The following is a 27,442-nucleotide window of genomic DNA, read 5'->3' as shown; positions in this document are numbered from 1 at the left end:
GTGGCACCATCTGTTCCTCAGGGCTCAGTATTGGGGCTAGTTCTCTTCAATATCTTTATCGATAATCTGGACAAGGGGATCGAGTGCATGCTCAGTAAATTTGCAGACGACACCAAGTTGAGTGGGAGTGTTGATCTGCTTGAGGGTAGGAAGGCTCTACAGATGGATCTGGACAGGCTGGATCGATGGGCTGAGGCCATCTGCATGAGGTTCAATAAGGTCAAGTGCTGGGTCCTGCACTTGCGTCACAACAACACCATGCAACACCACAGGCTTGGGGAAGAGTGGATGGAAAGCTGCCCGGGGTAAAAGGACCTGGGGGTGTTGGTCGACATCCAGCTGAATATGAGCCAGCAGTGTGCCCAGGTGGCCAAGGCGGCCAACAACATCCTGGCTTATATCAGAAATAGCGTGGCGAGCAGAACTAGGGAAGTGATTGTGCCTCTGTACTTGGCACTGGTGAGGACTCACCTCGAGTACTGTGTTCAGTTTTGGGCCCCTCACTGCAAGAAAGACATTGAGATGCTGGAGCGTGTCCAGAGGACGATGAAGCTGGTGAAGGGTCTAGAGAGCAAGTCTTATGAGGAGCAGCTGAGGGAGCTGGGGTTGTTTAGCCTGGAGAAAAGGAGTCTCAGGAGAGACTCATCACTCTCTACAGCTACCTGAAAGGAGGCTGTAGAGAGGTAGGGGTCTGTCTGTTCTCCCAGGTAACAAATGAGAGGACAAGAGGAAATGGCTTCAAGTTGCACCAGGGGAGGTTCAGATTGGATATTAGGAAAAATTTCTTCACATAAAGGGTTGTCAAGCATTGGAAGAGGCTGCCCAGGGAAGTGGTTGAGTCACCATCCCTGGAGGTATTTGAAAGACGTGTAGATGTGGTGCTAAGGGACATGGTTTAATGGTGGACTTGGCAGTGTTAGGTTAATGGCTGGACTCAATGTTAAGGGTCTTTCCCAACCTAAATGATTCTATGACTCTATCTTTAGTTAGGAACCCATCTAAGACAGAAATAATCTAAATCTTTACCTTTTCTTTCTTGTGAGTTTTCTCATTCACCTTTCAATAGAGATAAAACCCTAGCTTTTAAAGTAATCAGCAAAAAGTTAAATATATTCCTTATGGTCTTTAGTTTCTGTAACAAAATCTGCCTTCAAAAACCTTCCTTTAAGTCCATAAAATTCTTCATAATGGACCAAACATTATTTTAATACATGGCTTCCCTAGTAAATAAAGCTGTCATAACAACTGACTCTATTCAAAGCACTGAGACCCAGCACACAAGATGACAACAATTCATATCTTGGCCCTAAATGAGGGCACTGGACTGTCTTTTTATCTCCAATGCTTATATCATAGTTCCCCTGTGATTTCTATCCTTATTGGCTCAGCTCTTGGAAAGAAACTGGATGTCAACCTGCTGGACAGATGATTTACAATAAGATCTTCCTGTGCAATTTCAGCAGTAGTCCTTTGATAACATACAGGCTCTACACTGCTGCGGGGTTTAGGCAGGGGTTGCCTTGTGACTAGCACGTAGATGTAGAGTACCAGCTGGACCAAGCTATAAATTTGATGAACTGAGCAGCAGTTGTTTGAACCTGAGAACAGAAATTGAAAATTCAAACCATGTAGAAAAAAAAAACAACAACCAAAACAAGAAAAACCAAAAAGTTTAATCTATTCGTATTAGAGCAGGAATGAAAGACATGGAACTGAGTGTCTCTTTGACAGGACCTTTCCTATTTTACATGTAAAATCACCTTGTATACAGCACATGAAAATACACATTAATAAGAACAAAACAGGTAACTGCAGTCCTCAGCACTCTTTCCATACAGATATGCATTGTCTTCATGATATTGTAATTGCAAGTCTATTTCTGCCAAAAGGACTGTGAAAATCAATAGCAAACTCCATTTGCTAAATAACACTTGCAAGCTCTGACTTGGCTAAGGAAATTCGGACTCAGGTGGTTTGTGCAAAACTACCAGTAAGACCTCAGTGGAAATTCTTACTCCTGCCATGTGGTCACTAGCAGGCAGCTTTGAAAGACCGAAGTCATTTCGACATCAGAATTTCTGAACTTGCACCTGTGTAGAAAAAAACCCTGAGATTAAACCAAAAGGCAAAAGGATTTTCCCTAAATAAATTACTAGAAATAATTAAATTATGCTTAGTAATTGTGCTGCTGAAGATGTAGTCTTTTCAATAAACCAACCTGAATATGGTCATTAAAAAAGCCTTGTGTATTTTTTTCAAGAATCAATGTGCTTGAATCAAGGTGATGTGACTTCTAACTCTCACAAAGCTGTTATAAAGCTAAAATCAAGTCTATCCTCTTAATATTTTCAGTATTGTTTATCAGTTGGGTAAGAAAATAGCCTGCAAGTTCTGACAGTGACTAGAAAAAGTCCCTGGCACAGACCAAGTCATTTCAGCAAAATATGTGTTTTGCTCTAACAACCAGGCCTGGTATTCACCTATAGCTTTAGCGGAATTCCCCATGCCAGGGTATTCCTTTAAAAGCCCAAATACAGATATCTGTAAGGCATCAAGTCATTTTGGCACAAATCATTTTTCATATGGGAAGCTGGTTAAAGCAATACTGGTCAGCATTAGCTGCCTCTGCATTAGGGGGACTGGGATCTGTAGCTTTAACAATGCAGTTACAACCGCTCTGTTGTACACAAAGAAACATCGGTGCTCAAATAAACTGTCCAGTAAAGAATGCAAGGCTGCTTGCAAGGCCTTAGCACAGTGGCACGATAGCCTGGCCAAGCTCTCTCAAATTCTCCATGAGGAAAGGATCAGGATTAACTTCCTTGGAAGGCTGTTGTCCTGACTGATGCAGCAGGACCAGAGGAACAGACAGGAAAAGTTAGCAGGGGATAAGCCCCCTCCCATGTACTGGCTCCCCGTCCTCCGAGGTCAGAGATGGCGCCTGGTTTCCACAACGATCTCTGCTTTCTGCACGCTGATCTATAGCCTTGTCCCATCCTGCCTGAAAGGCACATCGAGAAATCCAGTCCTTTCATTTCCAGACTAATTTTTAATTAATATTTTTATATCAGGTAAAATTTTTCTAAAACAGACCTGGCTTCAGTTAGTGCCATGTTCTGCTTTTAAAAACTGGAGTACCACCTCCAAGTGCAAAAACTTGCCCCATTGTTTTTGCTGCTTACCGGTTAGCCAGTGTCCACCAGAGCTTTTCTTGGCCCTCAGCCAAGCATGAGAAAATGACCTCTGCGCGCTCTGGGAGGGGAAAAGACCAAATAACGCCCCAAAAAACCCCAAACCAAATTTTACAAAAATTTGTAACAATAAAATAACAAAACACAAAAGTCACTGTTTAGTTATAAGTGAAGGTGGTTTTTTGTTTTTTTTTTTTTTTTTTTTAATGCTTTATACTCCTAGTGCCTGTACAACGGCGAAGAAGGGCAGGTGGCTGTATTTTAAAGGCAGGGGATGAAGGCAACAGGGGAAGGGGCGCCATGAAGGCGCTCCGGAGAAGCGCTCACCCCACGCCCGAGAGCGGCCAGGATGAGGGAGGGCAGGTAGCCCGAGGGCGCGCGGCCGCAAAAACGGCACCGGGGCTCCGGCACGGCGGAGGCCGGGCCCCGTGAGGGGGAGCGGGGCCTGAGGGAGCGACCCCGCGGCGGGCACCGCGCTCCCCGGGAAGGGCGGCAGGGAGCCCGGTCGCCTCCCTGCACCCTACCGCGCTCCCTCCTCCCTGGGCGGCGGAAAGCTGAGGCAGGGCCCCAGCGGGTTCTCCTCAGGAGAGGCCGCGACCGGGGATGGGAAGGCAGGTCCCCTCCGAGGGAGCCTCTTGCCCTACCCCCGTCGGAGCCCCCCCACAAGGGGCAGGTGGTGCTTGCCGGGGGAGCCTTCCTCCTCCTCCTCCTCCACCTCCTCCTAGCGCTGGTGGCCCGGAAGGGAAGCCCTGCCCCTCCTCCTCAGCCATCTCCCAGGTGGTAGCAGCCATCTCCGTACCTCCCTCTCCGCGGCCCCGCTCCACCTGTAGCGCGCCGGCGGGGCGGGCAGAAGGCGAGCAGTTCGCCCCCTCCTCCCGCCTTCCTCCCTCCCTCCGCCCGCCCGGCCGGGGCACGGCTGCCGCTTCCTCCCGTTCCGCAGCCGTGCGGCCGCGGCCCTGACGTCGTTTCCTTCCAACATGGCGAGGGCAGGTTGTGGCTGCAGCCGCCACTGCTACCGCCGCTGCTGCTGCTGCCGCTGCCGCCGCCGTTGCTGCTAATGGAGGCGGGTGCGGGCCGGGGGCGGCTCAGGGACTGAGCGCGTTGCGGGCGCCGTCCGCGCAGACACGCAGCAGGGGCGGGGGGGAAGGAGAAGGAAGGAGAAGGCTTCGTCCTCCCTCAGCCGCGGGGGTTGGCTGTCGCCGCCGCCCGGGCCCACCCCAGCCTCTCCTCGGGGGGAGCCTCCGAGCGGGTGTTGGGACGCGGCGGCCCTCCCTCTGAGGGAGCTCTTCCCCCGCGCCTCTCGCGGCCCGGTCCCGCGGCCTCGCCGCCTGCCCCGGCCCCTCGCAGCCCTCCCACGCCGGGAGCGGCCGGTGCCCCGCTCTCCCCTCTCCACCCCACCCCTCTTCCTCCTCCTCTCCCGGCTCGATCGCGCCCATGTATGAAGGGAAGAAGACGAAAAACATGTTCCTGACCCGGGCCCTGGAGAAGATCCTGGCCGACAAGGAGGTGAAGAAGGCGCATCACTCCCAGCTGCGCAAAGCCTGTGAGGTGGCCCTAGGTGAGGCGCAGCCCGGGGCGGGAAGGGGCGGCCGGCGGGGACTGCACCGGGGCGGCCGGGGGTGTGCTGCGGGGCCCCCCCTTCGCCACATTGCGCGTTTGTGTTGTGGGGAGGGAGAAGAGGAGCTTTGGGGCCTCTCTGGGGAAGCGAGCCTGGAAGGGCTGGGGGAGGTGGGGCTGCGGGCTGAGCCGCGGCACAGGTTTTGGCATCGTGTGGAGGAGGATCTGTGTGAGACTCGGGGCGGGCGCGCAGAGAGAGGCCGAGGCCCGTCCGTTGTCCCACTGCGAAGCCCGGCGGCAGCCTGCGTGCCCCCCGGGCCGAGGGGAGAGAGCTTCGCCCCTCGGCGAAAGCAGCCCCGCCGCGCGCTGCCCCTCGCTGGCAGCGGCAGTGAGGGCGCTGCGGCGCCCGGCGGGCTCTCCCTCCTCCTCCTCCTCCTCCCCGCTCGCAGGATGAATAGGCAGAGAGACGGAGGCGCCGAGCTGAGCTGACCTGGAAGCAGACGGCCGGCGGGGAGGGGAGCAGGTGACAGGCAGCGGTAAGGGAGGAGGGACGGGGGAGGAAGCGGGGGTGGTGGAAAGCGAGAGACAATGACACCAGGCCACGTCTGGAGTTCAGGGACCCTTCGGAGTCGGGACGCTGTCCTCTAGAAAGGGAGAGGATGGTCCGGGAGATGTGCGAGGGCAGAACCTTAGCCGTGCCGTTGCTGAGGGAGAGACAGCTGATGAGGAAGGGACCTTCCTTCCTGCATGGCAGAGCTGGTGCGGCCACGGAAGATGGGGGAATGTTTGCCTGCTCCGGGCTGAACAGGGTGTTGAGTTTGTGGTGCAGCTGTGTCAACACCACCTCTTCTAGAAGCGTGACAGAAGTAACCGGATAGTACAAAGCATACATACACCTTCAATAACAGGCAGCGTAAAAGGAGAACTTGGGCTTTAAAATTGTGGCGTGATGGGTCCAGGCAGGGCTTGAACCTATGTGGCAAAATATTGACGTTATTTACTGAAAGACTTCTGGAGAAAGGCCTGCTATATTTAAATAATACATAAACGCATTATGTCCCTCCCATTCTTGTGTAATTGTTTCTGGTTTTGGAGATAATTATCTTGATTTTGTGCAGTAATAATGTCTGTTTAAATGGATTTGTTTGAAGAGATAATATTAAACTGAAACTTGCTTGTTTTAAAAATGAATATAAGTAATTTCAAGCTCTTTGTTTTTTCGTCATTCTATTCTTCTTTTAAAATCCTTTTTTTTGAAAAAAAAAAAAAAAAAAAAAGACAATCCTTTTCTTGTTTTCTTTATCTGTGAAAGACCCTGACAAAAAATTGGAGGGGGAGAAATGTCCATAGTTCAACTATTTCTTAATAATTCAAATAGATTGGAAAGAGTGTTTTCTTACATTTCTCATTTATCACTAGAATTTTAATAATAAGATTTAGGCAAATGTGATTAAACTGGTATCCCTTTGGCTTTTCCATTGAATTTGGACTGTGTATCCAAGTTAGAAATAAAACAGAGAAATGTTTTCTTATTATTAAACTGAATTTGTATCCAGCCTGTATGTCATCCATAGAATTAGACACTGGTATTAATCTTGTGTTTCTGCCGTACTGTATTTCAGTAGCTTGATGTGTCTTAAGTATCATCCAAATCTCTCCAAGCACGGCTCCACTGTGTTACACAGATTGTAAAGCAAGCTGTCTAGACTGTACAGTCTGCATCTTTTATCTTGTAAACTCATTTGTGCAAGGAGACCCCCAAGCACACATCCCAGTGATTTCTGCGCTAGCTACAGCTTCATTGAAACCTTCTCCTGTGGATCTGATTGCGTGATTAGGGCTTAAATAGGAAAACAATACAGCGTGGGTATAAAAGCCAGGAAGCAGGAAAAAAGAAATACAAGATTGTGTGTATTAGCTAGTGTGTATAGAAGGGCTTCGTGAAGTTGAAAAATATCAGACGTGATGTTAATTACCATAGAGTCTTACTGAAATGAATCTTTTTTAGATCATGGCTCCATGAAATATAGTTGGTGACTGTAAATGCAGTATGGTCCATTGTCTGGTTTTGTGTGTGATAGACAAAATTAAATTCAAAATTCAAAAGCGGCAATATATAACTCTTGTGTAGAGTAGTGCTCATGTCTGCTTTTCTTTGAAAGGTTTTCTTATAGTTAAATACAATCCTTGTTTCACATGTGGGGCAACTGGGTGTTAAAGCTGAGCTGAGATTTTTGTAGCAGGATTGGAAATAGGATGCGCATGTTATGCTCTCTCCATCTAGCTCTTCATCTGTTGAGAGAATACTCCAACTGGCTGTTCCTTTGCCACCTTAAGCAAGGAGTGGCAATAAAGAAATTGTTTTGTTTTAGAGAGCAACAACATTGATGGTAAAACTTTAGAAAAATAGTAATTTAGGGTTAAGTTCAGTTTGGAGTTAACTCTGGCAAAGTCTAACTTTGAAGCTTCATTGGATTTTTAAAAATGGTTGTCAAATAAAAGGTAGCTTTTAAAAATCAGGGCAGTAATTACACATCCTCAAATCAGCATCATGTTTTTTCAGTCTGAATATTTAATTGATTAGTCTTCACTGAAATTATCTGATGTGATACAAAACTCTGCCATTGAGATCATTTTTGCCAACTGCATGACTGTAGTAAAGTGTTGCTTACTATTAGTATATCGGATATTCTAACTAGTAGTTGTTGCTAATCCAGACTCTTTTTTTGTTTCATTTTTTGAGGTGTTTTCTTCTTTTTTTGTCTAAATCCAGTGTTTACATTGTTTTGCATTGTATAGGATGAGCTGCTGTTGAAGTATTTCAGCAACAAGCAAGCAGTGCCAGAAATAATGGTATTCCTGTACCACAAATAAATAAAAACTCTGCTTTTTAGATCGAGGTTGACAATCAGTATTTTAAGAATCTTTAAGAATATCCCTTTGTCATTTTTAATCTCTATATATTTTCTTATAAACCTATGAAATTACATTCCATTAAGATTATACTTCAGCTATTTTTGATTTGTGAATTCTGAGGGAGAAAAACCCCACAACATTCCTGGTACATGTTACTGTGGAAGTCTGACCTCTGAACAGGTGTTAAGATGAGGTCCTTCTAGCATGACAATTTTTCTGGGATATTAGAAGATAAGACAGCAAAATATGAATTAAATATTGCAGCTTTAATTATGGATGCCCTTTGGTTTTTAACAGGGACAAAATTAAGCCTGATACTTGTTTCCTATATCTAATGATTCACCAGGTTGTGGCTGGTTTAATACAGAATAGTTGACTCCAAGTTTAACCTTTTTTTTCATGCAACATTGTCCTTTCTGAGAGATGTTCTCTGTATGTAAAGAACGTAACATTTCTTTCTCTAGTCACCTAATGAAATACAGCTAATTTAGAACTCCATGTTGTTTACTTGCATAGCAGCTGCTCTTGACCTATGTAAGGAATGAGTTTATCTTTAAAATTGTCCGCTTGTAGAGCACATCAGGCAGCAAGCTGACAGCAGGATTAGATTTAGATGTTCTTTTTCCCAGTCAGTTCCTTGCACTGCTTTTCTGTATTGTTTTTCATCCATATTACAGTCTAGGAAACTTTACAGTAAACATACTGCATTATGCATAGTCCATAAAGGCTCTTGGGTAAAAAAATAAATTCTCAGCTGAATTTAAAGTTTTTAATAGACTGAATAAAAACTGTTAGTGCTTTGTGTCAGAATCCAGAGTGTGGATTTGTCTGCCTGTGGAGGTGAGCTCACCTGTGGAAAGGTGAGCAAGCTGAGCAAACCAGAATTCCCTGCTTGTATAAAGGTTGCTAGTTCAACTGCAAATCGGGAGTCAAGCAACTGTTCTGTAAGGGTCCAAACTGCAATAATGTAAAATGATACAGATGTGTACCTGGTATGTACTTTAAACAAAAACATGCATGTGCTGCTTGGAATTCTGGAAGTACCAACTGAAGAGGGCTGAAGCTTAGTTTTAAAAGGTTCTTCAGTGCTCCTTGTGTTGTTGAGTCTGTCCTGCAAAAATCCTGCTGATGATGTAGGTCTCGTGCAATGTGAAAGTAACAGCTCAATTCAGTTTGTGCTGCCATTACATGCAGGCGTAGGATGATGAAGCAGCAGGATATAATTAAGCACTGAATCTTAGTTTTTCTGAAAACAGGTAACGTTTGGAGTAGAACGGAACGCAGAGGTGGCAAGATTCATCTGTATCTTTACCTGTGCAGATCTGAAAATGGCCTGGGAAAGTCTCACCTACATAATATTTTCTCTCTTACTCTTCCTGGTTCCATGTTCTGATGTCCTTTGCATATATAGATAATTGTGTTATATTATCAGAGTAAGCTAGGTTAACAGTCAATACAGAAATGCAAGTACGTGTTGTGAGTGCTGGGTGCATTGAAAAAAAAAAAACCTTCCTAAACTAGCACGAACATTTTGAAGACCATTATCATGTTACTCCATTGGTATTACTTTTACTGGGGGATTGTTGGACAAGCTAAATTTCTGTTTGTATTTTGGATAATGCTGTTCTCGGTAGACTACCATCAATCTTTCATCAAAATTGGTTGTCCTGTTTTAGAAGCCAAAGCCCAAGGTTTTTTTTAGTCTTTTCTATGCTGAATACAAAGAGATCGGTATTGTACCATTGTCTGTTGTCTGCATGTGCTATAGGCATTTATTTTTACAACATAGAAGTCACCATTGTCCATACAGAATTTATTTTCTGGTTGTAATTGTTCTTCTGAAACACTTCAAAGTAAGCAAGCAGGATAAATAGAGATTTTTTTGCTAGTACAAACCAAGTTGTATGTTTAGAAAGGAAAAAAAAAATAAAATCCCTAAAAGTTGCAGCTCTCCTTCCCTCCTCTTGCTTGCTTTGCTAAGCTTGGTCTTTAATTAGCAGGGTTTCAATGTGGTTAAGATCTCATCTAGTTTTGCAAAGATTTAGAGCCTGGCTTGGTAGCAGTAAGGTTTGGTTGGCCCCATAAACTGCTTTCCAGGTTGCCTTCTGCATTTGAGGTGTAAATTGCTGTTTATGTTGAATTTATGGGGCTAATTTAAGAGAAGTTGTGTATAGTGGGATGATTTATTGTCTTAAATGTAATCAGTTCTTGTCTGTGTAGAATGGCAACACCGAGGAACTTTAATCTCCCTTGAGAAAGGGGATGGTTGGCAGGGGGCACATAAGAAACATTTTTGTAGAAAACTAGGTAGAATGTATTTGGGTTGGGAAAATGTTAATGGAGAATGAGTATCAAATATTTGCCTTTTGCCTTGGAAGGAAAAAACTGGTATTTTTTTTTTTTAGGTGGAACTTTGACTCCATCCTGAAATATGTCCTCAGTTAAAGCCTTTGATGTTTTGAAAGTTTTAACAATTTTCAGTATCTTTTAATACTTAAGCTTGAAAGACTTCAACACATGTTTGTGACACAGGGCAGCTTTTAAATATCTCTGTTCCGCTGTGTATTTAGAGCACTAATTGGAATGTTGAAGCTTAAAATGGAAAGTTGCTGCCTTATGACCAGAGTGCATCTGTTTCTTATAATGAACTATCTTTACTGGTTTGTGGGGTTTTGTTCTAGTTGATCTTTTTCTGTACCCTCTTCCAGTATGTTAATCTTTTAATTGTCATCTTTTTCTCTCTTCTGTCTTGGTTCTTTTCTCCAATTAACCACTGCTGCATTTTTCTAAGGATGACAACAGTATCCATTCTTGTGCATCTTCTTCATATACAATTAAAAAAATATTATCTTGGCCATTGAAGTCAGATTCCAGACCTTTTCTGGAGTCTTTCAGGGAATAATTGGTGTTGAGCTAGTATTTTAATAATATGTTGTTAAACATGCTAACTTATTTAGTTGTCAGGGAGGATTGTCATAGTGTTTATAGGGAGGGAAGCATCAGCCAGTGGTGTTCTAATTGGTTTCTCTTACTTGTTTTTGGTGAAATCACTGGCTGAAATCAGGGACAAAGCTAAATGGTGAAGCCTTGTCTTCTTTTGGGGCACTTGCCTGTCAGTTTTGTGTTTTTCACCGGGGTTGATATTTTTATCAAGTTGCTGATTAGTTAGTACTTTAAAGTAAACAAATGCTGCCAGGAGCCTGGGGAGCAAGACCAGCAAACTTGTGTGTGACTCTCATTCAATTCTGCAACAGCCAGCGGTAGATAGGCGACTCTGACTTGAATAGGCAGGGGGAAGGGAGTTTCGTGTATTCTGCCTCAAGCCGGAGAGTTTTCCTGTGTGATGTGTAAATTGGTGGTTTGCTGGGAAGGAAACAGTTTTGTCTGGGAAGGACAGCTACTGTCAGTGGAGCATCAGAGGCTGAAGTGACCTGGGAAACACAGCTTTGCAGATCTGGAGGAAAGAGGGAAGTATGAAGGAAATAGACAGAACTGAGTACAAAGCGTGATAGTTTTTATTGTCAGAGGAGGCAGAACTCTATAGTGTGTGTCTGAAAGCCAAAAATATGTGACCTAGCTGTGCTAGTCAAATACAGACCAAGAACTATTCTGTGCGTAGCTGCCAGATTATTACCATGTCCTTCCCATGAGTAAATAGTAGAAGAAACTACAGGTTACTGTTAGGCAAATCAAACATTTAAGAAAAAGCACATACATACAAAAAGTCTCCAAAAAACCAGGGAAGATATAAAATACTTCTGTGGGATTTTATAGAAAGAGAATATTGTGCAAGGACAATTGAACAAATTGTAACCGGTGTGTTTTGTTTCTGTGAAAAACAGCTAGTGTCACAATTTAAAGTTGAAACAAAACCATCCCACCCCCCCAAAAAAAAACCCCAGCATATATATTTTATAGATACCTTAATGGATTGCGGGGCAGCGTTAAAAATACCTGGTTTGAGGGATGGGATAGATGATACTTGTTATATGATACTTCTCATTTTGAGTATAAATGTATAAGAGCTGCTAAAAATAGGCCTGTCAAATCCCAAGAGTTTGAAATACCTGGCAGAACTCCCTGATTGATTTCTAATTAATCTTAGGACACTGAGAAAATTCCAAAGGGCTGGAAGACATCTACTACTGTGCCAATGTTGTTACAAGGATGAATAGGATGACCTAAGTAATTACTACTGTATTGGCCTAATGTTGATCCCAGGCAAGGTAGTGGAGTAGCTGATGTGAGTGAGAACAAAAATGCCAGTCAGCAAGGATTTGAGAAAGATTTATTTACTTTAAAATAAACAAGCCCTCTACCAGTTTGTTTTTGGGATAGATTATAAGGCATTTCCCCCATATTTTAGGCTTCTGTAACTCCTGTGTTCTTCAGTTCTTTTACATGATTAGAATTCAAAACTGCCAAACTGGTAGGAAAAGACTTGATAAAATTTAATTTGAATGGATAAATATTGACAAATTTTGTTAGCCTTTTTCCTCATTTTTCACATTGCTTCTTTCCATTGTGTACATGGTTTTAGCTTTTAGGTATTATTCTGGTGTTGGGGATTTTGCTTGGGTTTCGTTTGGGGGTTTCTGGGTTTCGTTTTCTTGGTTGTTTTTCATTTTAGTTTTCAGCATGGACGTATTAGTAGAAGGTGGGGTTTTGGTTGGGAAGCAGGAGCTCTTAAAGAACTGGAAGTTTTAAGGAATCTGAGCTCTTAGTATGATGCTGTAGTCAAGAGCAGCTTCGAAGCTTGGGTAGGGAATGTGGAGATTATACTGACTCTGCACCTTAAAACTTTTAGAGTAATGTTACTTGTGGTTTCAGCAGTGTGTGGGTTTCATTATCAGTGAGATACACTTGAAAAGCCATATGAATTAGGAAGTGAAAAAAATAGAGCAAGTCTGTTGCTTCTGTTCAGAAACAGGTAGGACAACACTGGGCTGGTTTTATTCTCTGATGTTGCAAATCTTAGTATGACGTATTCTTTTCCAAAAATGTGTTTTAATTCAAGCAAAAATTGTTTCAGAGATGCCTTACATCAGGCTGTGCTTTCCAGGAGTCTGTAACAGGCAGTCACACCGGATGCTTCCTCTTAAACTGCAAAAAGGATGATTCTGTTTTGGAAGTTCCTGTCTCTTGAATTAAAAAAAAAAAGTCATACTTGATTTTATGGGAGTTTAAGCGAAACTATGTTTGTGCTTTTAAACATTATACCAAGAAGATTGTGTACTTGGTGTGTTGTGGAGGTGCTGTTTGTGTGAAAGCCAAAAATGACAAATAGAGCTTTCATTTCGAGAAGGGATTTCACTTCTTCCACCTTCATCACCTGCCCACTGACTTTTTTTATTTTTTTTTTTCCCCTTTTCAAGAATGATAAATTGCCAAAACTTCCTGAACTGAGCGATCATTGCTGCATTCTGATGGTGTTTATTCTCTGAAGGGGCTACTTGTAGCTTTTCTCTAAGCTGTGATCGAATGTACTCGTGCTAGTGAAGGATCCCAAAGCAGTAATGTATTTGGTTGCAACATTTGATTAGATTCTTTCTGCTCTGTTGTTTTAATCTTTTGTTTCCTCCTCTGACTTTTTTTTTTTGAGCTTGAACGAAGAACGGTTTTTCAGTAGCATTTCTGGTAGATTTAAAAATAAAAAGACAAACCCAACCCTGAAAAGCAGACTTACACTTGACCTAAGTAGTGGACACCAGCCCCTGTCTAATTTGATAAGCTGACATGGCTGCCTGTTTCACTGGCTCAAATTCTGCTTTTTGTAGGTGTGCTCTTCTTCTGTTCTAGTATTATTAAATTTTTCTGCTAAACAGGTTTCATTCTGATTGTATTATCTAACTAGCTGTTTTGTCATGCTTGGGTAGGTTTTTTTTTGTCTTTTATCCCAGCTTTTTATTTTAGAATCGTTTACACATTCTTAAGTAAATTTTACCAAAACCAAGGGAGTATTTATTAAGACATCTAGGGCATGATGATTGCTGTGGGCTTTTTTTTTTTTAATTGTTGATTTCAGTTCAGAATGTTTTACTTCTGTTTTTTTTCCCCCACCAGCGTTTCTGGTACTCATATCATGTATGCTAATGTAGTACGAGATTACATGGTTATTGATGTTATGCTATTTAATACTCGTTTTGTTCAAATGGGTAATATCTGCTGTCCAGTGCTCTTTAATCTTTTTTCATTTAATGTATTTCTTGTGTCAGAAAAATATTAAGATATTTTTAAGACAATTGAAAATACCCACTCTTGAGATAAATGGGTTTATTCAAGCCCTCTTTTGTCGGCTCTTAAACACAGACGGAGATAGGTTTAAAAAAGATGATCCATTAATAATACAAATTCTGCACTCACTCTCTTTAGCACTTGCTGTTCTAATAATGTTAACAGGTTTTGTAATGTTATTCCTTCATTTAGAAATAAAAGTATAGTTAGGTTTGTAAATATTTCATGTCAAGAGATTTTAGTCAGTGCTGGATGCAGGGGTGTTATTGCTGCTTTGCGTGTTTACTTGACATAAATGTGGGACTCCTGAGTGTCAGTTCGCACTGCAGTTAGTTGTCAGGAATGTCTGAATGACCACTGTACTTCAACATTGCAATGTGCAGCTTTGCAGTTTGAGAGAAACTTGGGGAGAAGGTATTTTTAGAATCTTAAATTCAGATAGAAATGTTGGGTTTTACTGAAGATGTTAAATAGCATTTTATACTGCAGAGCTCAGTTGTCCAGCTGAATAGTACGAGACACGCTATTCCTAAAGTTTCAAATCTGTAAATTAAATATAAGTAGCGTGGCACTGGTTTGATTTCTTTGTTAGCTTCCCATGATGTTTTAGATTTTAAAGCTGTGCTACAAATCAACGCAGGTGTACTGGCACAAAACAGTGTGCTTCTAATGCAGGTATTAAGCATAAACTAATGGGAATGCCTCTTCAAATAAAGGTGGTTTTTGCAAAGATGTGTGTAAAACTTAAACAAACCTGTGCATGCCTGGCAAGCAACCTTGCAGGTTATAACAGCGTGCGTAAAGGTCTGAGTGGTTCTTTTGCACGGACCAAGAGTGCAGCAGCTGGCATAAAATCAGTGTTTTTCTGCAACTCAGAAACCTGGAAAATGTGGAGTCTTAACTCGTCTGCCTTCATTTGGCTAATGGACTGTGATTTCTGCAAGAATGCCATACTGGATCTTGTGCAGGGTATGGGAAAGTGGATAGGAATAAATTAACCTCTGTTTTCATTATCCTGAAATGGAAACAGACCTTTATAACTGCTGTAACTAAAATTGCTAGAATAGGACAGTTGCATTTGCATGAAAGTTTGAAAGCTGGATAAAGACTGTGTAAGCGCCTGAGAAGTACAATTAAAATTTTCTTCACCTGCAGTGAAATGAGAGACTTGGATGTTTTCCACTTGTGATTTAAGACATGACACCTTATTTTGTGTGATTATGTGTGCATAAATATGCATATAAATTGAATGCTTAGAAATTTTCCTGTAAAAAGAAATAAGTTTTCTTCTTTAAAATTGTCTCTAACACCATGGGGAAAAAAGAATGTGACGATTAGCGATGTTTGAGGGGGAGAGAAGGAAAGAAATAGAAGGGAGCTAAGCTTGAGCTCCGTCCCTCATGTTGTATTGTAAAGCTAGAAACAAAATTCTGTGTTTTATTAACACTGTCTTTTATGTTGAAGGAAAAGCAGTGCTTGGGCCGTTCTTTCCTTGATCGTGTCCTTTTCATGTGAAAGCAGAAGCTGCTCTGTCTCTGCTTGGTTGCTCTCCAGGCCTTTCAGTGATGAGCTTGAGGCAGGTGGGATGTCACTACGATGTTTCTGACCTCTACCCTTTGGGTAATAGTTTCTTTTATGGTTCTTTGTAGGATTTGACTTTAATAACACCCTCCACCTCCCCTACCAAACCAAAAATCCCCCCTTCCCCTTGGCCCAAAGCTGCTCTCTAAAACTGGACGAGAGGGAGGGCTGGGTCAGGATGAAATACTCTCACGAGGAAGGGAAGCATTTTAAATTTCCTTTTTAAAGAACAATAAAGTGTAGTTTTGAGGACCTTTTAAAACTAAGTTAGAGATTCTTCTACTATTTATTGCGAATATCTATAAAACTTAAAGGATACATGTAACTTTCAAGGTTTATTTTTGTATACAGCTTGCACGTGTTGGCAGTACATGCACTAATAATTCATAACACTAACTTATGTAAAAGACTTCTACTTCTGCAGAGGTAGAAATGGCCAAGATACTTTTATATACCAATGACTTAAAGTTAATAATAGTAAATAAAAAAGCCTTGAATAGTACAGATTAGATGTAGTCTAATTAGATGCCTTATGAGTACTAGCTGGTGGTGGAAGATGTTCGCAGTTGATCACAAATAGATTGCCTAGAAATGGCCACAGAGTTATGTGCTGGCTTCTGAAATATGAAGAAACTTCCATTATTTTGATAAGACCAAATAGTTAGAAAGACCAAGTATCCTTTTATAACAGAGAAAGTGATTTTGAAAGTTCTTTGACTAACTGTTGCAGTTCATAAGGGCATTTATTTAATCACATGTCCTAAACTGCTCTTAAGGAAGAAGTAGGAGGGGCACGATCTCAGTGCAGTAGAAAGTATTACTGTTAAATAAAAATTGTACACATATAAAAAACTCATTTGTATAGTCAATGCAAGTCCACTTTTGCATAATAGTTTATTATGAACTCATGGATCCAGTAAATACTGAACCGAATACCTTCATTATCTTGTTCTTCATAGCTTTGGTAAGCAATGGTAAAAGAAGCACTTCCTTGTAACAGTGCGCAACATGGGTAGAGTTAACGATATTGTGTAGTGGTGACCTTTTAAAGTAGTCTTCCATTTGTCTTCTGCTCAGCAACTGAGAATTTAAGTAATTAAGTAATTACTTAAGAAATTAAGTAATTAAAGTATGAGTAGTTGTCTTAATTTAAGCAGTCTGCACTTTCAAAAATACTTCTTTTGGATGTAAATAGAAGATAGGAGATGGAAAATAAAGGTTTCATTGTATTAATAATCTAACGTATACCTGCTGTACTGAAGGCAGCCACACTGGAGCTTTCAGAGTACTATAATACTCATATTCTTACTTCTTGTGTCCTTTCAAGCATCTTAGCTTGAGCTACTTCAGAATCTAATGATGAAATCAGGACTTTAATAATAGTGTGATCACTTTGAAAGCTTCATTTGAAAGATCTCACATCAGGACTTCTGATTTAAAGTTTGAGCTTTCTATTACAAATACAGATTTTTGTTTCAATGAAAATTGCAAAGTTGATATGGTTGTAATCTTTTTAGGGGAGCATACTATAGATGTAAAAATAAACTTAAGTCCATGCTTTTTTGTTTTCCAAATTTTTTTTTTCCTCTGTCAAATTATAGAGAATCATTAAATTGTCGTCTTCTAGCTATCTTCTTGTATCTGGAAAAGATGATGATTTTCTTATGATTCAGAGCTATGGCGAGAGGGAAGTGGCATAGTGCTTTTTTAATTAGAAGGTTGCCAGTAGTATAATTCATGTATAGACTGATATGTGACCTTTAAAGTTGTAGTGCTTGAAATGGCTAAGAGTCTTGCAATGTCATGTGCTTTGCTTCTTGTCTTTTTATCCCTACTTGCAGATTGCTTTTGAAGTTACTGTGGTGAGAAGGCTACTTAATGGGAATATGGGGTTTTTTTGGCCACTTCTCAAGGTACCATGAGTTTACAGGGATCTTATATTTAAGCCTGAAATAAAGCTTAGTAATTTCCAACTTCTAAATTACCTTTTAAACTACCCATTTCCAAAAGGACAAAAAATAATTGCAGTCAGATATCCACAGCAAGGATGGAGGTTAAAAATAAAATGTAGATTTTTCCCATATTACGAAGGGATCTTTTAGTTTGATTCTAGCTGTTTTTAGAACATCACGCTGCACAAGAGCTTACTGTCCTCGGTTGTATCTAATCTTTGACGATTCACAGTATGTGAAACTTTCTCGTAGACATTGAAAACTTTATAGCAAATGATTGCACCTGTCATCAGGATGATAGTCAAAAAGCATGAAGGTTCACTTTTTGCAGGATGTGGGAGGGGTTAGTATGTACATAGTTTGATCAGTTTTAACTCTGGATTTATTTTTTTTTTAAAGATTCCAGCAGTCAAAATAAACACCTACTTTGAGGTATATATACTCACACACCTGGCTTAGAATAATCATCGTTATATGCTAGGATTTATTTTATTCCATGAGTGTTCTGTATGTGTATCACACCCATTTAATGCTTTGTATGCTTGCATTCATGGAGGGGACAGCAGAGGTGTACTTGCTTTTCTTACCTTGAGTAAACTGTGAAACTTGAGTGGTGACTTCAATGTATGTGACAGTAGTTTGTAGTAGCTGGTTATACTTTAAAAAGTATGGAGTAAGTACGCATCATCATTGCTATGCATATGTGCCTACTCCTGAAAAAAATCTTTTAAGAAAAAATAAGAATATTTGAAGGATTGTGTTACATGACAAAGTATTACTGAAGAGGTGGGCTGTGTGAAAAGTGGATGTGTAGCTTTTGTTCATACTGCCAAATCAGCTAGAAACAAGACTGAGAAACATAATGACGGTCTTGTTCTGCGGCGGCAGCCTGTCCTTGCCAGAATAAATACAAAGCGTTAGTAAAACATTTATTTCAGTCTTCACCAAGCGAATGAGCAAGTAGAACACAGTAGAAAATAACAGAGAAGTCTCAAGAAGTAGTTTCATCAGCAGGTATCTATGTCAAAACCAAATGTGTGCTTGCTTATATACGAATGCCAGAAGTCTTTGAAAATGAACAGCTGAAATATTGCTGGTTTTAGTATGAGGATGCTGTCTTAACAGGCCAGGAATGAGGAGGGATAATCTGTGGAAGAGTCTTAATTTCATAGCATTAATTATATAGGTATGAATGTTTAATTTGCTGTACCATACAGAAAGCTTAGTCATGTTGGGTAAATAAATCAACTGTGTTGACAGGTAACGTTCAATTAAGATGTATCGAGCAGCTCTTGAGTTCTTATTGAGTGCTACCCAGGAACTGGTTTAAGGTGTAACAACTGAAGAGCTGGTCTGTATAGTGAGCATTCTCATCGTTACATGCTCAAACATATGCTCAAATATGTACAAATTCAGCTTCATAGTGGTCATGAAAAAGACTCAGCACATATTTTTTATTTCAAAAAGAGTAGTACAGGATTGAGGACCCATGGAAGGGAGCAAAATTGGAGCTAACATGGTGATTCTTTGTCACATGTTTTATTAACAGAATAGGTGTATACTAGCTACTGATAAAAGCGTATGAAAAGCCTGCGATAAAGTCGGTATGAACAAATAACAAAGAAGAAAACACACCCATATCTGTATGGCTTGTACATGATAATGGTATCATAGAAGCATTTGGGGAACATATTGAAGGAGACCAAAATATATTATTTGCCTTGTTGATGTGTATGGAAGCTGAGGAAATTTCCTATAGTGGAAGCACGGGGAATGAGTGAGAAAAAAATTCCCAATTTGAAGTTTAAACCAAAGTTCATATTAACTCATTACGATTAGGAGTTTTTAAAGGTTCTCTAATCTGAAATTGCTGAACTGTTTAATAAAGCATGTAATATTAAAATTTCATTAACTGCTAAGAAAAGAATGGGAAGTACGGAACCTGGACAGGCTGGAGAGCTGGGCAGAGAAGAACCTAATGAGGTTCAACAAAAGCAAGTGTAGGGTCCTGCACCTGGGAAGGAAGAACGCCAAACACCAGTATATGTTAGGGGCGGACATGCTGGGAAGCAGCTCTGAGGAGAAGGACCTGGGGGTCCTGGTAGACAGCAAATTATCCATGAGCCAGCAGTGTGCCCTTGTCGCCAAGAAGGCCAATGGCATCCTGGGCTGCATAGGGAAGACTGTGGCCAGTAGGTCGAGGGAGGTCATTCTCCCCCTCTACTCTGCACTGGTGAGGCCACAACTGGAGTACTGTGTCCAGTTTTGGGCTCCCCAGTTCAAGAGGGACAGGGAACTACTGGAGCGAGTCCAGCGTAGGGCAACCAAGATGATTATGGGACTGGAGCACCTCCCTTATGAGGAAAGGCTGAAAGAGCTGGGACTCTTTAGCCTGGAGAAGAGAAGGTTGAGGGGGGACCTGATTAATGTTTACAAGTATCTAAAGGGTGGGTTTAAAGAGGACGGAGCCAGGCTCTTTTCAATGGTTCCCAGCGACAGGACAAGGGGCAATGGGCACAAGCTAGAACATAGGAAGTTCCGTTCAAATACACGGAAAAACTTCTTTACAGTGAGGGTGACAGAGCACTGGAACAGGCTGCCCAGGGAGGTTGTGGAGTCCCCTTCTCTGGAGATTTTCAAGACCCGCCTGGATGCAGCCCTGAGGGATGTGCTTTAGGCAATCCTGCTCTAGCAGGGGAGTTGGACTAGATGATCTCTAGAGGTCCCTTCCAACTCTGAAGATTCCGTGATTCCGTGTCTCAGTTCTGTAGATGTTTGTGGTTTTTCGAGGTCAATTGTGAGGTGACAAAGATTGACAAAAGAAAATAATAGAGTGAAAACAACCTGTTAAAGCCCACAGTTGTGCTGTACTGACCCACTTCTTGATAAAATGGCAGAAGCTGGGTGTTGATAAATACAAACTCATCCATATGAGTGGAAGAGGGGAAGTGGAAGAGGAAATCAGTCTAAATTGTACATGCACAAACACAGGCTCTAAGTAAGACTTTTATCATTGAGGGGGAAAGAATTGGATGATGTGAATGATTCCATCAAAATACTGATTCCTTTGTCAAAAAGACAAATACAAAAACAATGGAGAAAAAAATGAAGCTGTTACCACTTTATAAAGATACCGTGCATTCCATGTGTAGTTACGTTCTCTGCTGCCTTCGGAAGAGGCAGTGGACTTAGAAATGATGCATTAGGAGTCAACAGTGATGATTGAAAATATGGAATGTCTTCCAGAAGAGATCAAGCAGACTATGCTTCTTGTTCCCTGAGGGGAAAAAATGAAGAAGATGGACGTAAAGGAAGTTTGTAAGATTTTAAGTGAGAGAGAGAAGAGAGAATGATTGATTGTAATTTCTTGTCATGCAGATCTGGAGATCCTGTAAAGAGCTCAGCTTATTTAAAGTAATGCAAAAAAAATACTCTTTTCTGCAGCTTATAATTATGTTGATCCCAGAAGTTTAAATGGTTTAAAAAGTGATTAAATGAAAATTTAGCGAGAGTTGTCAAACCTGCAGGAACGGTCTTCGTGCAGGAAGAGTATAAGCCGCAGATGGGTAGATGCTGGTAGGAGGGGACTATTGCAGCATTCTTGCCCTGCTTTTATGATCTGCATTTAATTAAGCATATGCTGTTGGCCACTTGTGAAAGCATAATATGGACTAGATATCAAAGGTTTAAGAAAAATTTGCTCTTCTTGTATCTTTCTTTCCAATACAGTCTGGTGGTTTTAGGTTTGATTTCTGTGTTTGTTCCCCGGTTCTCAAAGTTTACATGAGCTTTTGGGCTGGGTAGTGCAAAAGCTCAAAAATGTTTATGCTAAATTTTCTTTATTATTATGTTATATATTAAAATGTATGTTAAACTACAAAGGAAAAAGAAATCTGTGTTCTTAACTAAGTGGACTAGAGCTACTGCATGCAAAGTGTCTTATGACATGGAATGATGATGAAAATACCAGCTTCCTCGGAATGGCATCATGAACTGAAGATACACTAATTCTGGAATTAAACTTTGTGAGTAGGTGTAAAAAGCTGTGTTATATCTGAAGTAGGAAGAACAGAATGCTTGTATAACACAAGGAGAGCTCAACTGCTGCAAAATACCCTGCAGCTTTATTTTCCAGTTTATATTTGGTTAGGCCTTAAAAATTTCATGCATAAATAACCCAAGTACATAAGTGAAAAAATAGTCTTTTTTCTTTGTTTGAATTTCTGTCATAATTCCTGTAAATACAGCACTTTATGTTTACAACTGTAATAATGTTGGTAAAATGTGAGAGTACTGATGCTGAGGAAAAATTGAGAAAGTGGCTTTGTGACATAAACTAGTGTTTCTCGTTCATCTGTTACGAGGTTGTTGATTCTGTCATGGGAGCCTAAACTCTTGAAACAGGACTGAGTTAAAGAGTAAGATGCTTAAGGTTAGGGGCCTTCATATGTGTCAGATCTCTTGTATTCCACTGATGATATTGATCAGCTCTCTGCTGGCTTTGGAGAATGCCTGGTCAATCCCGAAGCACGCCTCCCTGCTGCTCTGCTGCACACCTTCCTCCGCTGTTGATTGCACTGACAACTGGCACTTAGAAGAGGTCAGGCAGATAGCACACATAAAAACACAGAGGTTCAAACATCTTATTTATCAAACCGAATCCTACCTTGAGTAGGACATTTTGTGTTTTTAGATGTAGCTTCTGTTGGATGTTTGGGATGCCAATTAAAAATGTTAATTAAATTTTAAGAGTTACTCAGAGATCTGTTCCTGTTAAACCTCTTATTTATCACATTGTATGACTGCAAGTGACTGCTGAAGAGGTGTTTGCGTGTAACAAGTCTTTTGGAAACGTGTAGAGTCAAGTCATAGAGGCATCTAGATTGAACGGGACCTGTGGAGATCATGTGGAGATCATCTGCTGAAAGCAGGGCCTTAGATCAGGTTGAGAGCCCTGTCAAGCAGTAGTGGAAGTAATTCCAGTGAGGCAAACTCTACTGCTTCTCTGTGTGGCCTGTTCATTGTTTAGATGTTACCAAAGGTAATAAATAGGCAGTGGTACATCAGACTGTGCAGAAATTTCTCTCTTGCAGGGACGGATATGGTGGAAGAATCAAGCAATTACATTGCAGAGGAGTGAGATAATTTCTTACTATCAGGTCTTTGTGTTTTTGAGTCAGGCTGTTCGTGTTTGCCTGCTTTGAACTTAAAGGTCAGACTTAGAGATGATCGTCAGAGAGAAGCTCATTGTGTCCTTTTAGATGAGTTATAAATCACAGGATTTTGTTCTGGATATGTTTAATTTCAGAGATGCTTTTTCAGACAGATGGAAATGATTTGATTGAAAACGCTTTCCCTATTTCGAATGTAATTTTGCGTCTGCAAAATTTGTTTCTGCTTCTGTCATCTTTGTATTTTGGCAGAAATTTACACTTTTCCAAGCAGTGTATGAAGGATGTTCTTGAGTTTCTGATCTTAAAAATGAAGGAGACATACTCTGGGGATGGTGGTGAGGAAGGCCAGCTTGACATGAAGAGGCACAATATGCATCACCACAAGCTTCCTTTCTTTGTAAGAAATTATGATACACTTCTTTCTTATCTGACATTGATACATGATACAATTCTTTCTTATCTACCCATTTTCACCAGAAATACCATACATAATCAATTCTTCCATTTGCCTGTATTCACGAGTTGCAATTTTACCTTAAAAATAAAAAAGAAGAATCTATGGTGTGTTTGAGTAGATAGGAGTACTTTTCATGAAGAGTTTATCAGCATGTCTGCAACAGTGGTAGAGGCTGGAAATTTATTAGTATTCTGATTACATGTTCAGTCATGACCTATCTTCTGATTCAAGCTATTAGTTAAATGGTTGTGGTGTTTCTTATGTTCGGCTGAGTTAAAACTTCCTCTTCGAGTTATAGATTACATCTAGGGAGTAAAAATCATATTATATATGGAGATGGGGTGTCTGTGCATGCATATATACATATATAGAAAAAAAATGAGAGATATATAGTCTTAAATTTCTGCTTTCTACTGAGAATCTGAAATGGCTATTTTATATTGAGTGCTCAAAGGGAAAAATATAAAGACATAGATCCAAGTTAATTTCTTAAAGATAGCACCAGAAGAACTGAGGCTGCTTTTGACCGCTCTACATTTCAGAGGGCAACGTATCAAGCTGCTGTGGCAAATTAAGATTATAGATGATTCATCATCTCTAGAACTAGGCAGATGCGTTTCACAATCTAAAACAGCAGAGCTACTGGCTTCCTTGTGGTTTTGAGAAAGCATAAACCCACCACGCTCCGGGAGTTCTTACATGCAGTACAAGCTACAATTTTGCTGACCGAAGCAAATATTCACTCAAATGAACTAGTGAATATTTTAGAAAATTGGTAGAGGAGGAATGGCTGTATTGAGTCTCTCTTCAATACATCCTATTGAGAATTTTTGCCTGTCCTGATTTTTCACTGTTTTCTCTTTGATGAATATGCTGAGAAACTGATGTGTCCCATCAGTTGGATCAGGTAAACAATGGGGGGTGGGGTGGGAGGCCAGTTATCCAGTTATCTTGCACTGACTATTCTAGGGAAAGCGGTGGAGTTACATATTATTTCAAACCATTAAATTCTATCACCCCTCAAAGTTTACTCTCCCCCCCTTAAATTTGAAAACTAATTCAATTAGTAGATTCCTGACTCTTTCTAGTGGAACTATAGGTACTTCTAAGAACTTGACATGCATAGAGTGCTTTGTAACGTTGGGCTGCAATAAGAGAGGGGATGTAAATATAAACTCGCTTCTATAAAGAATTATGCTGATTATAATCCCTATTTTATGAAATTTGTAATTGGTAATTAGTTTCTTTTGCCTTGTTGTGGGTTACTTAGATGGCAATTGTGATTCTTGGCAAGAATATTTGAAAAATCAATTATGGAGGCAGAAAAGCCGGGGGAGGGGGGGGTTGTCTCCAAAGACTTGTGATGCTTTTCTTAGTCCAGCATGTTGGTATTTTCATGAGACAGTTGGTAACAACCTTTTTGTATACTGATCTGTATATTGTATACCATTGTACTCAGTTGGTAAAATTGCTTTTTCTGTAAATTACAGTTATTCTGATCTGAATAATTGTAGTATATCCTTTGATCAGACTCTTATAGGGGGTCTGTCTTAATCTGGTTGTTTCTCTGCAGTGTTTTGTCGTCCTTATTCTTTAGTAAAGAAATAAATTACCTCCCTCGACACATGATTTCATGTTGAATTTAATTTTCTGTTCTTTCTGTGATTCCAGTCTGTTACACTTAACACCCCATATTTCCACAGCAGTAGCAGTAATCCTGGCTAAAGCTTTTGTTTTCTTCCCCATCCCACCCTTAGCCACATGGTAAAACCAGATGAAGGAACTGATCCATATTTTTTAAAAAAGTTTTAAACTTTAATTTAAAAGCTTCAACTTCTACTTTCTTAATCCAGTGTCAGTTTTCAACTGGTAAGAGCCCTCTGCAGTTTTATAGTAGGCATGCGCAGACAGTTGTGCTGGCATAATATAGATGACGTAATCAGGAGGAAAGGGATGTTAATTGTCAAGATTTGTGCCCTTTAACACAATTGAACAAGTTTTTCTTGCTGAGAAGTCTTTCTTTGTTCTGAGTAGTAGCTGACTACTCTGTATACACACATCCCTTACTTAATAAAGAAACATTATTGTCTTTGCAAAATTACTTCATTATAAAAAATTCTAATGCTGATGAAACATAGTGGCTAAACTTCATACAGTTTTGCAGTGTATTTATTCCAGTGCGCTTGTGGGCATACACTGCAATCAATGGGCAATTCTGTTCCAGCTCTTCCTTCCTGAAACATGTGATGCACATGAGGTGTGGCAACTTGTGATTGCGCAGCTCTACAGTGAGTTGAAATGGCTCACTGACCCATTAGAAACTAAATTATCAACCTATTGAAACTTTGTGCCTTTGTAGTGATGTGTAAGGAGTGTGCAAGTAAGCATGAAGAGACATATGGAATATGGAATAGGAGGAACCACCTCTTTTCGTGGTCACCCACAGTTGGATTGGATTAAAACGTATTGGAAAACTGCACCTTTAAGCAAGATCCTTTCTATAATCTGGTTAGGTGCCTATGTATTTGGTGAGCAGCCAAATTGCTTGTATACTAATGCACCTTTTCAGCAACTTGTTCTGCGGGTTCTAAGCGTGAAACCAATATGCAGGGCTAGTGGGAGGAGGTATCAAAAAAGGCTAAACCAAGGTATTTGAAAGGTATGCCCTGCTTGATTAAATAAATGTAGATGGCTATCCTCTTCTTGTAACTGTGTTTAAAGTTGTATATACAGAGTCCACTTCCATTCTTTGATTTTGATCCAGGTATAAGAAATGTCTTTAAGGGGTGAAGACACAAGTTTGAATACTGCTGGAGTTTGCTGTACATTTGAGGATGGGAGATCCATATAATACTGAGGGGAAGCAGAGGGATTTCCTGCTGCAGAAAATGAGCTTTTCAGCCACAAGTTAGAATATAAATGCTACTAATAATGACTACAATTCAGTTATCCTGGGCAATGTGTGACCTATATGTCTGCACCCTTCCTCTTCTTCCCAAGTCAGTGAAGCAACTTGACAGTAGTTTCAACTCGGTTTAGCAAGTAGAAAGATTATTACAGAAAATCTAGTCATAAAGCCCCATTGGATTGAATAATTCTGAATTAATTTTAAGCAGAATGAGGTCCCTAGAGTAGTCTCTTCTTTTGCGTAGATTTGCCAGTGATTCTGTTTGAAAATGTCATACCTAATGAGCTGAAGGAGCAGGTAGTAAGGTTGCCTGAGGTGGAGACGGGTTGTGCATTCAGGTTTCTGAAGCTACACCAGAGTTGCATATTCCTAAATGATATTATATCACGAGCAGGGATGGTGAGAAGCTGTAGCTCTGTATGAATGACTGTCTAAAAAGAAAATTAACTGAGAAAATGGCTTCACAGATAAAAAGCCCAATAAGGATCGTCAGACATATAGTTACTGATTTTGGAATCGCAGGTGGAGAAATACTTCAGTAAGATTTGCTGTAAACCTTTAACATAGCTAACGGCATAAGAAGTAATAACAACATACAACGTACCTTTCTTATATTAGTACTCTCCTCAGAGGATTAGCGTCTTCTGAAATTGAAGCACCTAATCTACACAAAGTTTGTGTTCGTTGCTTTTGGGTTTTTACTTTGTACGTTCTCATGAATATTCTGTGCATGCTTCAAAGGTTGCTACTCTGTGTTTTTCTAAGCTAATGAGATATGACTTAGTATTTCAGTTGATTAGAGGGTTTTAGGGTTTTGTAGAGCACAACAAGAAGGACCTACATGGAGTTTCATCAAGAGTTGTCAGACTCAAAATATAACTGCTGTTTGGAATGCCGCTTCTTAACTAGTGCGATTAGTCTGTGCTTCCTTAGTTATTCCCTCAATACCTGTAAACATAAAGTTGCAGCAGCATAATACATTGGAATGGAAAGCAAGTGGAAGTGTTCAAACATCTACTCTTAAAGTTGTTTTGTTTATCTGTACAAGAATTATTTGCTATAATTTAAACGCTACATGAAGACCACACCAGTGTCTTAAATCTGCATGGAGCTTTGCTGTTTTCCGTCCATGTGCTGTAGCTGTGTGAGCTGCAATCTTGCAGGTAGAGGAAACCAAGTAGAATGAAAGGTTAATTGACCCCAGCAAACAACAACAGTCACAAGAACGTAGCTGAGGGTCTATGCTGAAGACTGGGCTCGGGAATTTTGAGGGGAAAGAAACACTCGTGGTATTCTACAAGGGGGAAAATGTACACAGGTGAAATTCGCACTTTGCTATATGTGCTTGTGTTTGTATTTTTTCCAGTCCTTTTTCTCTTCAGGTTATCTTGCTGGATTAAAACAAAGAACAAAACCTGCACTCCTAAAGAGGCTATCAGCCTCTTCATGGACTCCCACAAATAGGATTTTTT

At 40.6% G+C, this 27,442-nt stretch overlaps 1 protein-coding gene across 1 annotated transcript in view; it reads left to right on the top strand.

The window, feature by feature from the left end:
• Window positions 1-3,950: 3,950 nt before the first annotated feature.
• ARFGEF1 (ARF guanine nucleotide exchange factor 1) overlaps window positions 3,951-27,442 on the top strand; it is a 95,174-nt gene continuing 71,682 nt past the window's right edge. The window contains exon 1 of the mRNA XM_074577219.1: window positions 3,951-4,749. Within this exon, the coding sequence (XP_074433320.1) occupies window positions 4,626-4,749 (124 nt within the window). The 5' untranslated portion in view covers window positions 3,951-4,625. The remainder of the gene's footprint in view (window positions 4,750-27,442) is intronic.

The sequence above is a fragment of the Larus michahellis genome, chromosome 2, assembly GCF_964199755.1.
Source record: "Larus michahellis chromosome 2, bLarMic1.1, whole genome shotgun sequence".
NCBI lineage: Eukaryota > Metazoa > Chordata > Aves > Charadriiformes > Laridae > Larus > Larus michahellis.
Note: the sequence above shows the minus strand (reverse complement) of the source record. Positions and strands in the feature narration are given on the sequence as shown.